Genomic DNA, 17,090 nt, shown 5'->3' on the forward strand with positions numbered 1-17,090 from the left:
AAGAGGGGCAGAGACAGCTTATGAAAGTTTAGATTTTATTCTAGGATCAATGGGACACCATTGAAGGGTTTTAAGGAGGGAGTGATAGGACTTAGATGTGTGTAAATTTATATTTAAGTGGATAGCTGGACTTGAGAGATTTGATACATGTAAATAGTTGCTGGTTTGAAGGAGCAAGACTTGAATAGACAAGATTTCAGGCTGTTGACTTGGTTTTGATGAACTACTAGTGGTTTATGTTAGTCTAGTCATCGTGTGCATGAAGTGGACACATTTAAGATTTCTTCTGAAATTACTGATGAATCGGAAGTGGGGACATGGAGATCATGATCTGACTGCACTACTGCCCACTTTGGCCGGGGATGCACGGTATGGAGGATGACCATATTGCAGGTCATATCTTAACATGGCGACCGTAAGACATCTTCCCATCATTCCTGTGGATGTCTTGGGCATTGCCTTGCTCCGTCTCTGGGCTGTGCTTAGCCAGCTCTGCGTGTATCAGATTGCTGACATGCTTGGCATATCTGCTGCAAACGTAGCACTCAAGTCCACGTCTTCCCTAATAACCTTGTGTCTAAATTGTAGTGTCACACAAGGGCGTGTTTAGAAATTAGCATTTGAAAAGGAGCCTCCTTGCTTTCAGTTTGAGCTGACATGGTCTCTTTTCCTCTGTGGAAATGAAATTTATTAATCATAATAAAACCAATGGATGCTGAAGGTAGAGGTCACCCTGAGGAGAAAAAGCCAGCTCATTTCTGAGGAATAGTTCAGTGCTGCTGTGTTTTCCTTCTGCTTTGGAAGAGAATATTGCCAAATTGTTACCTTGGGTTTTCCACAAGGGTTGAAACTATGCCCAGTGTTATAGAATTTACCATTAAAGTATGCAGTAGTAAAAGGTGGGACCTACACTTTTATTAAATACATTCAAATTGCCCATATAGTGTCTCCCCAGGAGAGGAAATTATTGCCACAGTAAAATCATTTCCCCGATTTTTAAAATGGAATATCTGAATTTGCATCTTTTCACATTTGTTTTGAAGTAACACCATGCCATATAACATCACTTAAAGTCTCAAAAATTTCAGTTTGCATTTGCAGTTTATATCCTATTTATGAAATAGCTTTAGCCAAATGAAAGTGCATCATTTGCCTCGGAAGAGAGGCATCCTGTTTGAGGATCAGGAGAATCCTGTTGAAGCTGAAAGCCTCATCTAGATTATTTGCACACTCAATACCCTTTGACACAGGCAGATGGGCTTAAGAGTTAAACATACCCAATGCAAACCTGCTGTAATTGTTTTATTCCACCCTAGGGTCTAACTTGGAGTCCAAGAAGGTCCATCATCCCGTTTCCTTCACCTTCCCAGACTCGACAGTGTGAGGGGTCAAGCATGTATTGGATTGGTGTGACTTATCTACCAACTATGAAAAAGATTGGAAGGAAAATGGGGGAAAACTGCAAAGGAGAGGAAAAAAGTACATGCAAATTGGACCCTAAGGGATGGGAGATGAGTTTAAAGTTGATAATACAGACAGACCCATTTCTTCCAGCCTTGTTCCTTCATTTAGGAAATGGTCAAAGAGTCAAAAAACCATGTAGATCCCACTGAGTGGCTGATGCATTCATCCCGAGCTGCTGTGAATGTTGGTTGCCAACAGGTATAGCTGCTCTTCTCCAGAAAATTGTGCCCTGTCAAAGGAAGCCACTTTAACTCAGTGGTGCAAACTCAGTGGTGCATCACCCACTCCTCAGGAAAGCCCACAGCTAATGCTTAAAACGTATGTGGGCATTAAATAAGCCAACCTGCTTGCCTCCAGGTGGAACCAGCCGTATCATGAAACTCACAGGATCAGGTGGCAGATATTCTTCATCTCAGACCTTGCTTTTTTTTCCCTTGCTCTGCCTACTTGCCCCTCTTTCTTCTTCTTAAGGTTACACGCCCCCCCCTTCGGTAAGTCACTTGCACAGGAATCTCTATTCCAGAATCAGCTTTCAAGTAATGGACCTCTAGCACCATTTATCTGGCAGGGCAAACAAGTACAGGCAAAGGATACGGTGGACTAAGCATGCAAGTTGCCTTAGGAGATTCAAGGATCAGGCTGGGTGTATTGGCTCATGCCTGTAATCGTAACATTTTGGGAGGCTGAGGCAGGTAGATTACTTGAACCCTGGAGTTTTGAACCCACCACAGCAAGAGTTTGTCTCCCCCATCCTCCCTCCACCAAAAAAAAAAAAAAAAAAAAAAATTCAAGGATTAGCTCTGTCTAGTTATGTGACCTTGAGCAAGTGACTCCACATCTGATTCCAAAAAAAAAAAGAAAAAAAATACTTCCACGTATTTAGTAGGCATTCAGAACATTTGGTTTCCATCTCTTCTCCATTTTTATTCTAAAGTCTATACCAGAAGCCATGGCAGGGAGTAGGATGGTAGAGACAGAAAAACACAAAGAGGAATAAATGTCATTAAGATTTGTTGTTTCAAATCCCTCTCCCTTCCCAGAACCTGGCCATCGATGAATGAGACTGAAGATCTGAAATAGGATCAAAACCAAATCAGTCTGATTGAACGGGAATGGGGGTCCCACAGACCCTTAAAAGGGTGCTTCCATTCAAATACACTTGTTCATTTCCATTCTAAGATGCTGGACACTAACTTCAGAGAGGTTCACTTCACCCTTTCCTATTCACCCTATTTCACTTGAATGGTGACAGCTGAATCAGGGGCAAAAGGCATTCTTGAGAATAAACATACCACCCTCCATGGGTGCTGGGTTTAATACTTCAAGTTGTTTCTTTCTTGCCTACCTCAATCTCTAAGGCAGTTACTTCAGCATTGTAAAAACAATGTTATTCAAGGAAAATTGTATATTACATATACGTACATGTGTATGTATATATGTATTTCTGTTAAACATCATATGATCACATTAAATGCACAAAAAAATGCATTGTGCACAGATGAACTCGTATTACATGGCAAAGTAGAATTTGTTTCATTACTCCAAGATGAGTAGGACCCCTCCATACTGTCTTGGTATTTTGGATTTTATGATTGTTATTGTTTTGTACATTGTATACTATGGATCCATCTTCACCTCTATTTTCCTTTCAGTTACGGACGAGTTTATGCTGCCGACCCCTACCACCACGCACTTGCTCCAGCCCCCACCTACGGCGTTGGTGCCATGGTGAGTACCAGTTTCTCCTTGTCCTCAGCTTCTTCCTGCCTCCCTTCCCTTCCCCCAGCTGGGACCTCAGTACGGGTTGACGTCCTCTCACTTCTCCTTAATTGAATTTGTCTCTTGTGCTAACAGCAGCTAAAATGCCACATTAATCCTCCCAGTAAACTTGATAAATGTCTTAATTTCTTGGCAATGTAGTGCATGTAAGTTATTATATTTCTAATTTTGCAAGTCTCACCTAGCAGAGCACTTACCTTAATGGAATAATTAGTCATTTTGATAATTAAATCCATCACTAACAGAATGCAGTGTCAATGCAGAACTTTTTTTTTTTCTTTTTTCCTCCCTTGCTGCTCATTCACATAGCCCCAAGGTTCCAGCCCCAGCACAGACTTCAGAGGAGCTAAGCTGCACACTTCCAGGCCTCTGCTGTCAGGCAGCTGAGAATCTGACTGCCTCTCCTCCCCTATTACAATTCATGTTTAAAGTCATAGTCGCCCAGGAAAGAAAATAGAGAGGGGCACACTTTGTGTACCTAGTACATAAGAAAGTAGAAGGAATCAGCTGGGTTTGGGGGTTGTCTTTTGTTTTGGGGCAGGTCTGGGTTTTTGTTTTGGGAGCGGGTAGGGGGGAGGGTAAAAAATGGGAGGTAAGGGTGGGGTGAACTTGCCTGTACTTGTTCAAACTTCTATGCACTGAAACTCTTGAGTACAGTAAGACGTGCCCATCACGTGAGAGCATATGCAATCATTACAAAGCTTTGGCATGCAGTTTTCTGCTTGGATCAAGAATATCAGTCCTTATCCTAAAAATGAATCCCCGTAGGCATTCATTTGAATTGCCAATACTTTTAGAAAAAGGAAATCGTTAAGTGCCACCTTGTAGCCATTAAAGCCATGGCCAAACACTTCACTGATGCTCAGTCGTAGAAATTCAGCCATGATTTGGAAAGATTGTTTTGCACAAGCTTAATTACATCAAGCAATTCATCTGTACAACTTCCCTTCTCAAGATCAGATTCCATACAGCTTGCACAGCCAAGTCAAGAAGTAGATTGAGATTTTCATCCCCATTCTGCATTCAACAGCTCTGCTTCAACACCTCGTCCACTTGAGGAATGTGTTGGCGAGTTGAATCACACTTAGTAAATTGTCCAAATTCAACCTCAAGTGTCGATTATTCTGTTCCCTTGGGGAAGGCTTAATCCAGTCCAATAAAAACATGAGACAGTGAAAATCCTTCAGTTGTCCAGGTTTTAAGAGTCCTTTTAGCTAAGAGGACTGGGCTGAAAGAATTTAGTTTTACAGGGAATTTCTTTAGGAGGAGCTATTGGGGAGGGTCAAGAATGGCCCTATCTTTAGTTCTCCAAGAATGACCTGGGATGGGTAGGGGGTGCCTCCATTTCGGTTGGTTTTGAGTGTCTATTTTTCACATTAGTCTTTTTGATGATCCACATGTTGCAAAAGGAAAATGTAAAAAACACACCCCTCAAATTGCTTTGTTTCAGAATGCTTTTGCACCTTTGACTGATGCCAAGACTAGGAGCCATGCTGATGATGTGGGTCTCGTTCTTTCTTCATTGCAGGCTAGTATATACCGAGGGGGATACAACCGTTTTGCTCCATACTAAATGACAAAACCATAAAAACCTTCCAATGTGGGGAGAAAGGAAGCTTTCCGAGGCCTGAGTATTGCAATACATGCAGTAGTACATCATTTTAGCAACTCTAAAAAAAAAAAAAAAAAAAAAAAAAATACAAATAAAAAGGAAAAAAATTACATTTTTTATCTTATACCTCAGATATTTTGTTCTGTGTATTTTAATATTGTGGGTCTTTAATTTCTGAAGGTTCCGTAGTTTGGTTGCTGGCTGTAGGAGTTTTTGTGGTTGATCTAGACAGACGCTAGATATGAATAAAAACTGGTTTAGGGCCATATCCAGAGTGCTATATTATGTAAATGAATTATATATGCTGAATATTAAGCTAACTGGGGTTATCAGCTGTTTGGGAAGAGTGTAAGTGACTACAGTAGTCATTTTTTTCTGCATCTGCATTATTTTATTTTGTGAAAGGGAGGTTGGGAGGGGCTTAGGGGATTGGAACTGGGGTTTGGCTGAAAGAAAAAAAAAAAATTGTAACTGATGAATCTAAACGACCCACTGCACCAACAATCATATATCAATGGTTCTAAGTTACTCATTGCCAGTTCAAGCCAAAGGTTATGTTGTTAAGGGGGTGCTTCTAGTAGCACTTGTGCATCTGAGTTGAATGAAGCTGTGCAAACCCACCCTTTAAACCATTCCACCCAGCAGTATTCAGCTTCTTAACCAGTCGCTATTTAGGGAGGAAAAAAAACCCGCTAGTTAGGCCATCAAACATTCTTTTTATATTTCTTCCAGTATAATAAATTATTGATATCATTGCTGACTTTTATATTATGGGAGGGAAAAAATAACATTAATAAAAAGGTGATAAAAAGCACTGTTTCTATTTTTTTTTTTTCCAAAAAAAGAAAGTAATAACTTAAATTCTTTGTACCAGTTAAAAAATGTATAAAATTTACATCTGTGCAGTGGAGTTGTTAAGTTCTAGAAACAGTCTATGAAGCTTTAGTTTTAGCCTAGTAGAACAACTGTTAGAGACAGACGTATAATTTTTATGGAATTACATGATAATCATATTCGGATTTATAGAAGCATTTTACAAGTATTGCAATCATTGAGTAGAGATAATCATGGTATTTTCATCAGCTTGGTACTTTTTGAAACGTGACTGCGTTGTGTGAGCAATCTGCAATTTTTCAGTCCGTGAGATCCTGCCCTTTCCACCTCTTTCCCATACCCAAGGATTATCTCAAAATGATCTCTTCAGTTCTGTCTCCATGGCCCAGGACACTTGTCAAAAGGATGCAAACAAACAAAGTAGATCCATCCTCTTCATCCCAAAAGAACTAAGTCTCCCCACCTTTCTTGGATGCAGGGCCAGAGTGACACAGCCGAAAAATTGCAGTTTGTCTGTACTTCTGTTTGAACTTTCCACGTTGTCCTGTTTACAAGTTAACCTAAGTTGGGGTATCTGTCACGGGTCTTCCTGTTTTTGTATTTAAATGAAAACAGCAGCAGGCTGTCCCTGAGTAGTTTTGCTGCCATAGGTTAAGTCCTCATGTGTACAGTGCAGGCCCTGTGGCACGCACTTCAGTAAGTTATCAACTCACCGCTGTGAACCTGCCAATCCGCTGTAACAACTCTGCTTTAAAACAAAACCAAACAAAACTTAAAAAAAAAAAGTGTGATCCAGCTTTCTCTTGCCATCCTATGTGCATGCCGTAAGATCAGTTGGATATTAAACCATCAATAAAGTTTCACAAGATTTGAAAACAAAGTTTCTGTAGCTTCGATATCTAAGACAGATAGTGATCTTGATAAAAAAAGGGGGAGGGGGGGGAGAAGGTTTATCAGCCAAAAGCATATGAAGTGTTCTTTTCACCACACTTCTTTGGGTGGGTAGGGGAGGGGCAAGGGGGTGTTTTACAGCATCACTAAGACATTCTCATTCCCCTACCTGGAAAATAGTGTTATGGCAATGGGTGCCTGGTTGATGTTCTTAAAGGAAACGAGTTATTAAAATACGATGGCATCCTCTGGAGGGAAGAAAGAGTAGGAGCAGGGGGGCTATGGAGAATAAATTTCTCCCGATTGCCTCAGATTTCAAAATCCAGAATTTGTATTGTGTTTCGAATCACAAACATAGAATTCTTACTGTGTTGGTTAAAGTAAAATTCATTTGCGGTTTTGATTTTCATCAATGAGCTGTACTTTCCCCCATGACTGTATGCAGTTTTAATAAAATCATTTAGAGTAAGTGGGTGCCAACTGATGTTGCAGAATCTTTTGTCTAGGCACTCCAAGATGCCAATAAGTCATTTTAAAAATGTATGTCAGAGATGTAAACAAACATTTTGGATTTTTTTTAAACAGTATTTATTTGGAATGTTTTCATTTATCTAAGTAACTATTGCTATTATGAATTATGGAAAATTACTATTATGTGTGGCATATAGTGACTTCTTAACACACACATCACGCAATCTGCAAACCCAGAAAATGTGTATATCTGTCTTTAGAAATTAGTGTTTATATCACTTACAGTGGTTTGTGAATAAAGAAAACTGGTTTGTAATATCAAAAAAATAAAAGCTTAGTCTGAAAAGGTCCAAGTTGGTGTTCTGAGTTCTTTGGCTTCCATGGGTTTTCTCAGTGGGTAGATTCATTGTCCACAGGTGTGACTGCACTTGGGCCCACCCGGAGATGGGGTCGGGGGCTGTGGGTATTGCTCAAGTGAGCAGCAGGCTGATCTGGCCGCCAGTAGACCAGATGCCTCTGGCAAGTGCCCTGGTTTTCTGGTTCAAAGTGCTTCCCTTCCTCTCCCATTTTTCCAAAGAAGTCAGTGGAACTTACCCCAGCTGTTTAAGAAACTGAACTAAGCTTAGCTGTCTCCCAGCATGGAACTGTCAGTCTTTGGTTTAAATACAAAATACATCACTCATCTCAAATATGTTCGAGCATATTAACGACTTTTTGGGAGACCTTGGGTAAGATGAAAAAATATATAGCGAGTGATAGAGTTCACATACATGAGTGCCCATTAGGAGCCAAAAGTCGTGTGTTCCTTATGTAAAAATCTCATCAGAGTTGAACTGTGCACCCCCATTTAGTTACTTAGTATCTTAATCCTCTCTCATTTTATCTTAATATTCTTACCAAGTTGGCAACAAAGGTTTTTAAAACGTGCGTTCTAGAAACAGTGAGTGTACACCCTGATTCTGTCACTTGCTCGTGGCAATCCAGGAAGAATTAAACCAAAGCACTGTGCCTCAGTTTCCTCACCTACACCTCAGGATGATAATCGCATTGACCTAATATTGTTATCCAGAAGAAAGCAACCTCTGTAAAGTGCTTGCAGCAGTACTTCAACTATATGCTATTTTCCACAGGTGAAGTAAATACAGATTAATTTCTCCAAGGTCACACAGCAAGCAGGTGCTCACCCTAGGATTCCAGAATGTACACCCTTAACTGACGAGGCATAGTTCTCACCTGACCAATGAGAACTTTATACATGAGTTTAACCCTGTGTACCGCCTGCAGGCTCTTTGTTCTCTAATCATTTTTCCACACTGCAGGTTGTCTTAACAGCATACATCTTATTTCAGTGTAAGTAATCATCCCTTCTCTGTAAACTCCTTATATATGAAGATCATGCAGGTTATAAATCAACTTGTATTGGCCTATGTCAATTGATCCTTCAGGATAGCGTTATCCTCATTTTATGAGGGCAGGAAGGATCCGATAGGTCGTGTGATTTGCCCAAAGCTGTATCTAGTAAGCATTCAAAGAGGCACAACATCAACTGTCTGACCCCGAAGTCTGTGATGGTGGTAATGGTGGTGTTGATGTTCAACTTGGGATGCTTGTACTCTCCTTACCCAATATGTATGGATATGCTAATTAAAACAAGTCACTAGCTTTATCCTCACAGGGAGGGAGATAAGGGTTTCCCAAAATACTGGTTTATACCTGAGCCCTTCTCCACTAAGTAGAATATAAGAGGTGATGACAGATACAGTTTACATTAGAATCTCTAAAAGCAGGCTCTTATCGAAAATAGAGATAAACATCTAAGTTTTATGTGAAATGTAAAAACTGATGGCAGAAGCGAATGAGTTTAAGAGACCTGGCCAGTGGATGCAGATTCTTGCCATCCCACTCCTGTCCTCCCCCCTAGAGTGTGGGCAGAGGTGAGAAAATAAGCCCAAAGGAAGCCCATATGCCATGCATATGCTTCGTGCAGAAATAGAGGCTGGCTTTTTCTATGGACAATGTCTGAGGGGTAGCCATTGCTTCATCCCACTGGCTTTTTCTTTGAGGTGGAGTCTCACTCTGTCACCGAGGTTGGAGTTCAGTGGCGTGATCTCGGCCCACTGCTACCTCTGCCTTCCAGGTTCAAGTGATTCTCCTGCCTCAGCCTCACTAGTAGCTGGGACTACAGGCAGTTGCTACCACATCCAGCTATTTTTGGCATTTTTAGTAGAGATGGGGTTTCACCATGTTGGCCAGCCTGGTTCTCAAACTCCTGGCCTCAGGTAATCCACCCACCTTAGCCTCCCAAAGTGCTGGGATGACAGGCATGAGCCACCGTGCCTAGCCAGCTATGCATTTCTTAAAGCAAGATGTTGAACAGTAAAATCTTCTCCATCTTAAAAAACAAAACTATTATAGATACAGTTCAGTTAGTTTGGACCACGATCTAAGTTCCCACTCAACATCCTGAAAACTTCTACTACTTATGTCTTCTGAAGCCTCCTACTTCCCGGGAAGTAGCCATTTTGGAAGGAAATGTAGTTTTCGTGAGCAGTCACTCATGCATACAGACATCTGCACACAATCAAAAGCTTTGTTACTGCTGAGACAGTGTCCGTCCAACCTGTGTGCTACAAGCCTTCTTAGAACCTGGTGAGCTGGAAAAAGCAGATTTCTAGACCCTTCTGCTTTTAGCACTCCAGAGGTTAAAACGAGCACCTGGGAGGTACCATCGTCCAGTGATTTTTGTGATTGTGTTCCTGCTTGGTTCTCCTTCTAGATAGGACACACTGTTGGGAGAGCTGACAAATGTGTGCGCACGCATGTACATATGTACATGGGATCTCTGTGTACACATCTACAAGCACATACCTACATGTACCTATACATCAAAAGCATATTCTCAATCACAGGGTGTCATGAGAAAGGTTTTTGTTAAACCAGTGAATACCTGGGACTGAATGTTCTCAAAATTTTTTGTTGGAAAACTTACAAAGCCTTTTTTTGGTGGAGGAGGAAGTTCGTGTTTTTTCTTCATCCTGGAAAATACATGTATGTGTATACATGAATATATTAGATTTGCATGTGAACTCAAGCTGCAGTCCTTTTCTGAAGGGTCGAAAATGCTTATTGTGCAACTTGCTCAGGACTGAACCTGATGCTCGGTATTGGACCAAGAACCAGTTCATTTCAGAGCACAAAACCGAGTCCTTTGACTCACGGGTAAAGCCAGGGCATCTCATTGCTGCTGTCTACAGTTTAATGGGAGGTAGATTTCGGGTTGAACCTTGGTCCTTTTGAAGAGTCTCCCACAACGGTCTAGTCTTACATGCTGTGCACCAGTTGCCCTCATGGAAGACCTGGGGGGTGGGGGGTGGGGGGTGGGGGGTGGGGGGTGGGGAGGGTGAGGTCGGCAAAAAGTGAAGCTTCTATGGCCTGTACAGTGAAGGCTGATTGGATCACAAGTATCTGGCCTGAAGAAGGGAATTTGCCTACTATCGCAAAGGAGTAGTTTTCTCTCAGTAGTAAGGTGGCATTGTGGTGAAAATACAGAGGATTTAAAACTAATAGTGTCATTTTCTAAAAGGACCAAGTATTTTAACATTTATTAAGAATAGATAAAATTTGTTAATACATTGCCAGACACTCTACAAAATATATGATCTCTAATTACACAAGTGTCTAAGTTCATACAGAAGGCATTTAGAACCTCTAACCTCTTTCAGTTACCTCACCCATGAATTGGGGATAATTGCACCATTACCTTAAAGGGTTCTTATAATGAGATACATTAGAACACACAAAACACGTAGCCTAACAAAACATTTTATCTAATAAATCACATTTATCTATACAATGTACATGTATCCATATGCATTCAAATATTTTAAAGATCAAATATACACATTTTGGCCGGGCATGGTGGCTCACACCTATAATCCCAGTACTTTGGGGAGGTGGTGGGGGGTGGGGGGTGGGGGGGCAGGCACAGGCTGGAGCATTGCTTGAGCCTAGGAGTTCAAGACCAGTGTGGGCAACATAGGGAGACCTTGTCTCTACAAAAGATTAAAAGATGACCCATGTGTGGTGGTGTGCCCCTGTGGTGCCAGCTACTAGGGAGACTGAGGTGAGAGGATCTTTTGAGCCTGGGAGTGCAAGGTTGCAGTGAGCCATAATTGCACCACTATAGTCCAGCCTGAGCAACAGAACCAGACTGCTAAGAGATATATAGTGTATATATAGTATATGTACATATACACATACGTGTTTATTAATAGAACTGTATGCAACTGTATACATGTAAGAAACCTCTATGCATAGATCAACTACTTTAGCGTCTCCACGTGCGTAAGTATAATAGATACATTATCAGACCATAAATATATACGCCAATTCTTATAGAACATGTAGGTACTGACAGGGTAAGCGATCAGCAAATGGGACTCATTACCATTATCTTAATCCTCACAACCTCACAAGGTAAGTCCTGTTATTGCCCCAGTCTCCCCGTAAGGAACCAGAAGCTTGAGCAACGCTAGGGACATGCCCAGGGCATATGGATATTAAGTGGTAGAGCCGAGTCATGGTCACTGACTACAAAGTTGTTGCTATGTGGTAAAACACTTAGCATATATCCTGGCACTTAGTCCTTGCCGCAGCCTAGGGAAGCAATTTGCCCCATGTAACAAAGCGTATAAAAGCCTTGGAGCTAGGAGCCAGAGCCAAAGCCAAAGCATTCTTTTCTTTACTGCACACTGCACTGTTTACTCTTTACTGGACAGCTGCCTAGCAAGCACTTGTTAAGATGGTGGGGTATCAAGAGCACCCCAGGGTCTTCCTTTGGTGCATACCACCCCCGTCCTCCCATGATTCCTCATGAAATCGGGCAGGTGCCTGTGACTTTGACATCCAAGCTCCCTGACTGAAATAGACAGATGGCTTGTTGCTTGAATGAAGCAAAAAGTCAGCGAGAGCAAGAGAATTCCCCAGGCTCTAAAGAAAAAAAAAAATAGCGGCTGCAGATAGAAAATAGAAGAGCAGAAACCCAGGAAGTAGCGTAATGGTGCTGCTGTGGGCAGGTGATGGCTGCGAAGGCGCAGAATGCAAATTGGCGGCTCATCAGCATGCCGACTCCAGCAAACCTTATAAAGCAAGCTAAACCCTACACCACCCCCAGCAAAAATCTGTCTTAAAGCAGACAGCAATAAAACTACAGGCCAGAAAACAAAGCCCTCATGCTCACATCTGGAAAGTCAAACTTTCTGCAACCACACCACAAAGTTGTCTAAAACTGAAAACCAGGTCAGAGGCACAGCACACAAAGCTCGACTTTTATCTCCCCCAAACACTCCCAGGCTGGCAAGTGGCATTGAAATTCATTACTGTAAGCAGGATCTCAGCAGCCGCTGAACTGCCGCTCAGCTGGACCAGGCTGTCAGCATAACTGGCTTGCTCCTGCTTTTTCCTTTATTTTCCTAAATTGCATGACTAGATGATGTATTGTTCTTTCTACTATTTCCCTTTTTTTTTCCCCCAAAGATCTGTTCTCACCCCAAAAAGTGTGTTTTATGAAAAAAGGAAAAACCCGCAAAACTTTGTTACAACAAATACTGATGTTCAAAATAGATTATGCCATACATGGCGGTTAAAAAAAAAATTAGCTCCTCTTCCTAAAATTTTTCTATCACTCAAAAATAACTGACTCTTCTAAGCTGATGGAAACAAAGATCTAGTGTCTTTCCATTAACTCAAATATTTAGGGATGCAGCATAATAGACAGCAAAATTTACTGGTTAGCCGTTTTCCTCTTTTAAGTTTTATTGTTAGATATCATGTCTCAACTGGAATGCCCAGGGTGGTCTTGATAGGTACCATGTCTCACTAGGATGCCCAGGCTCGTCTTGAAATCTCGAGCTCAAATGATCCTCCTGCCTTGGTCTCCCAAAGTGCTAGGATTATAGGCATGAGCCACCATATATCCAGCCTTTGTCCTTTTGTGGGAGAAAAAGAAAAATCCTAGATGAACCCCACTTTAGATCCCACCTCTATCTTCTTCCCAGCTGTGTGACTTTGGCAATTTAGCGTCTCTGGGGCTCAGTTTTGAAATTTTGGAAATGCCTCATTGGATTTTGATGATGATTCAGTAAGATTGTGCAACACTGAGGGTTTAGAATCTGAAAAAGTTACCCTCCATTTGGGGGAGGAGGGGGGAAGGGGGGGAAAGATCTACGTGGAAAAGAGATGCTGGATTTTTATAACCACAGGACAGTGTTAAGTGAGGTTGAATTTGGAAAACCTGGGAGCCTGCTCACCTATTGAGAGCTATTCTTGAACATTTTAACTGTGCTTTGGTATCTGGCAGCCACCTAGGAACCTCCGTGTGCTTTGCATATCTGCAATGCGTATCCACAAATGTAGACAAACACAAGGCATCAGAGCCACTCTGCCCCATGTGTAAATCTCAAGCTCTACCACTTGGTTCTCAGCCAAGACGCCCAACCACATTAAACCCCCACATCCTCCTTAAGTAAAATAGAAGGAAATGTAATTACTTTGAAGGCCGATTTTCAGAAAAAGGTGAGATGGAAGAGGTGCGGTAAAATCTTCGCCCCTCTCATTTGCCTCAAGATATTTTTCAGCCAAGAATTTGTCACTTTGATATAGATTTGAAATGAAACAGAACACTCAACTCCAATAACAAATTGTTATAGGTACCAAGACCCACCCTTTGCCCCATATACAGATTCTAGGGCTAGGTAAGATCATAGAGATCTATTTACGCTACAGAAGACAAGCAATATTTTAAGGCAAACTGAACTTAGTATTTTAAAACTCACTACATACAATTGGGTTTCCTACCAACTTGCTTTCTCTTCTAACAGAGCAGTATCCATGTCCATATGGGTCTGTGTTTGGGGTTTGGAGAGGGGAGGAGAATTGATCAGCCAAGGCTGCAACTGCAATGTTGGAATAAGAACTAATGTTTCATCCCTGAGACTCCCCAATAGGCCATGGCCATTTTCTTCAATATCCCTGCCCCAACCTCTAAATTCCTGGGTACCAGTGCTAGGAAGGAAATAAATGTTGAGCCTCTCCACTTGTCACAAGGATGCCGTGACTGAGTCCAAGGTGTAGAATGAAACCCACCTCCCTGGTGGCTTTGGAAACTAAATGCCCCCTAAGACTCTATTGTTGGGTATGGACAGGTATTTACAAGATATTTAATTTCCAGTGTTTGACAATGGGGAGATTTCATAGAATGTGTCCGTTGCTAAGTTGGAAACTTGGCAGCACAGTGTCCACATTCCTTCCTAGAAGCAGTCATCTAAACGAAGCAGTGACTACCTGAGACAGGACAACAGCTCTTTCCATTCTCCTAGAATGCCCATTCCCTTACTGCCAACCAGCCAGGAACTCAACGAGGCGTTGCACTGATAAATCCTGGGTCTGGAGGTAGGTTTGTTAGACAGATATTTTAATCTCATTGGCTAACAATGAGACAGTCCCAATAAGTCATTTTCTAACAGTATGGTCACTTAAAGTCATCCCGTCTACCAAGCGCAAAGTATAAGCCAGGCATGGTGGCTCACACCTATAATCTCAACACTCTGGGAGGCCGACGTCCATGGATCACTTGAGCCCAGTAGTTTGAGACTATTTCTAGGCAACCTGGTGAGACTCCCTCTACAAAAAATACCAAAAACATTACCAAGGCATGGTAGCATGTGCCTGTAGTCCCAGCTATCTCGGAGGCCGAGGTGGGAGGATCACTTGAACCCAGGAGGCAGAAGTTGCAGTGAGCTGAGATCACACCAATGCACTCGAGCCTGAATGACAGCACAAGACCCTATCTCCAAGAAAAAAAGAAAAAAGGCAGAGGAAATGAAAGGAGGAGAGGGGAGGACGTAAACGGAAGGGAAATAGAAAGGAAGAGACAGAAAAGACTGGAAAACTCTTCCTATTCTGATTAATGTTAGATTTTAAAGTATAAAAGTATCATCATTTACTTATCTAGTAACCATATAGACTTGTCATATTTTAGCCCAAGTTTCATTTTGCTTCAGTTTTCTTGGCCTTGCCTCCTCCAGTATAGACTTCCTCATGCATTAAAACTGGCACTGTCTACCAGAAATATAAGGCAAGATGCATATATAATTTTAAGCTGTCTAGCAGACATGCCACAGAAGTAAAAATAGGTTAAAACTAGTCTATTTTACTTAACTCAATATTAAAAATAGTATTTCAACATGTCATGAATAGAGAAATAAGGCTATTTTACATCTTCATGCTAAGTCTTGGTACCTGGCATAAATTTTACTCACAGCACATTTCAGTTTGAACCAGCCATATCTCCAGTGCTCAGAAGTCACATCTGCCAGGCATGGTAGCTCATGCCTATAATCTCAACACTTTGAGAGACCAAGGCAGGAATATGAGATGAGCCTGGGCAACACTGTGAGATCCCCCCATTGCGATGAAAAACAGCTGGACATGGTAGTGCCGATGATCCTAGCTATGTGAAAGGGCTGAGGTGGGAGGATTGCTTGAGCCCAGGAGTTCCAGACTTCATTGACCTGATAGCACCACTGCACTCCAGTCTTGAGGACAGAGAAGACCCCAACTCTAAAAATCAAATTCCTTTTAAAAACCCTTATCTAGCTCAGCTTGAGGTGCCCACATTGGACAATGCAGCTACAGACCATTGAAGGATGCTGTTGGCCATGTTTTTCGAGATGGAGCCTCGCTCTGTTGACGAGGCTGGAGTACAATGGCGTGATCTCAGCTCGCTGCAACCTCCACCTCCTGGGTTCAAGTGATTCTCCTGCCTCGGCCTCCTAAAGAAGCTGAGACTATAGGTACCTGCCACCACACCCGGTTAATTTTGTATTTTTTAGTAGAGATGAGATTTCACCATATTGGCTAATTTTTATATTTTTAGTGGAGATGGGGTTTCACCATATTGGCCAGGCTGGTCTGAAACTCCTGATCTCAAGCGATCCACCTACCTCGGCCTCCGAAAGTACCGGGATTACAGGTGTGAGCCAGCGCACCCAGCCCTCCGCCACCTTATTTCCACTCTTACCTTAGCAAAAGCCTCAGGAGTGAGCCCAGTATCATTCAATTCAGGCTGATCCCATGGGTGATGCCGGCACCTGATTTATCACTGTCACATCAGTCTGAGTAGCATCTGATTTATCACTGCCACATCAGTCTGAGTAGAAGTTCTGCTTCTGCACCCCAACACTTCTCACAAGGGCAAACATTGGCTCCTCTTCACCAGCAGCTATCCTCTTAAAAAGCCAGCCATTCATTTACTTTACTTCTGGTTTTCACGGATGCTCACGTTTTTGGGAAATAACCCAGCACATACTAGAAGCTTATGGTTTAGGGATTGTGTTGGCCGAGTCAGCAAATCCTAAATTCCAAAGGAGACAGACTGAACTCCTATGGCATATCAAGGAGCGTGATTTAGGAGCAGCCATTTTAGCAGCACTATACCCTTCTTTAGTCTCAATACCCAAGGGGTAGGAACCCTACCCTCTTTGTTCCTTTTACCCATTTCTTTGCTCATCAACAATGCTCCACCTTTCCCCAGAGTGCTGAGCACTAGGGTTACCAAAATAGAGTAAGTCTAGTCAGAGGCATTTGAAGTATGTCAGAGGTTTTCAAACAGCCACTTCATCTTGAATGGGGCGGGATCACACAGGGCAGAGACCTGCTGGGCCGTATTCCTAGGTGGTTAAGCATTCTTATCACAGGATGACATGGGAGGTACACAGGATTGGGATCACAGCATGTAGGTCATAAAGACGCTGTTGAAACAGGAAGCCAGCCAAAACCCACCCAAACCAGAATGGTGATGAGAGTGACCCCTGGTTTCCCCCCCCCCACTGCTCATTATATGCTAATTATAATATATTAGCGTGCTAAAAGACTCTCACCTGGACCATGAGTTTACAAATGCCATGGCAATGTCCAGAAGTTACCCTATGTAGTCTAAAACGGGGAGAAACGCTGGGTTCAGGGAATTGCCTGCCCCTTT

The 17,090-nt window shown here is 42.2% G+C and overlaps 1 protein-coding gene across 11 annotated transcripts in view; it reads left to right on the plus strand.

Moving 5' to 3' along the window:
- The window catches only part of LOC111551668 (RNA binding protein fox-1 homolog 1), a 1,700,664-nt gene extending 1,693,264 nt beyond the window's left edge, over positions 1–7,400 (plus strand). For 3 of the 11 annotated variants that reach the window (XM_026446850.2, XM_023225717.2, XM_023225710.2), the window contains 2 exons: positions 3,117–3,192; positions 4,694–7,400. In XM_026446850.2, the coding sequence (XP_026302635.1) occupies positions 3,117–3,192; position 4,694 (77 nt within the window). In that variant the 3' untranslated portion in view covers positions 4,695–7,400. Of the gene's footprint in view, positions 1–3,116; positions 3,193–3,552; positions 3,838–4,693 lie in introns of those variants that run through there. The other 8 variants (XM_023225714.1, XM_023225718.1, XM_023225712.2 and 5 more) reach the window with 7 other exon arrangements.
- Positions 7,401–17,090: the final 9,690 nt, after the last annotated feature.

This window comes from Piliocolobus tephrosceles, chromosome 17 (genome assembly GCF_002776525.5).
Source record: "Piliocolobus tephrosceles isolate RC106 chromosome 17, ASM277652v3, whole genome shotgun sequence".
Taxonomy (NCBI): Eukaryota; Metazoa; Chordata; class Mammalia; order Primates; family Cercopithecidae; genus Piliocolobus; species Piliocolobus tephrosceles.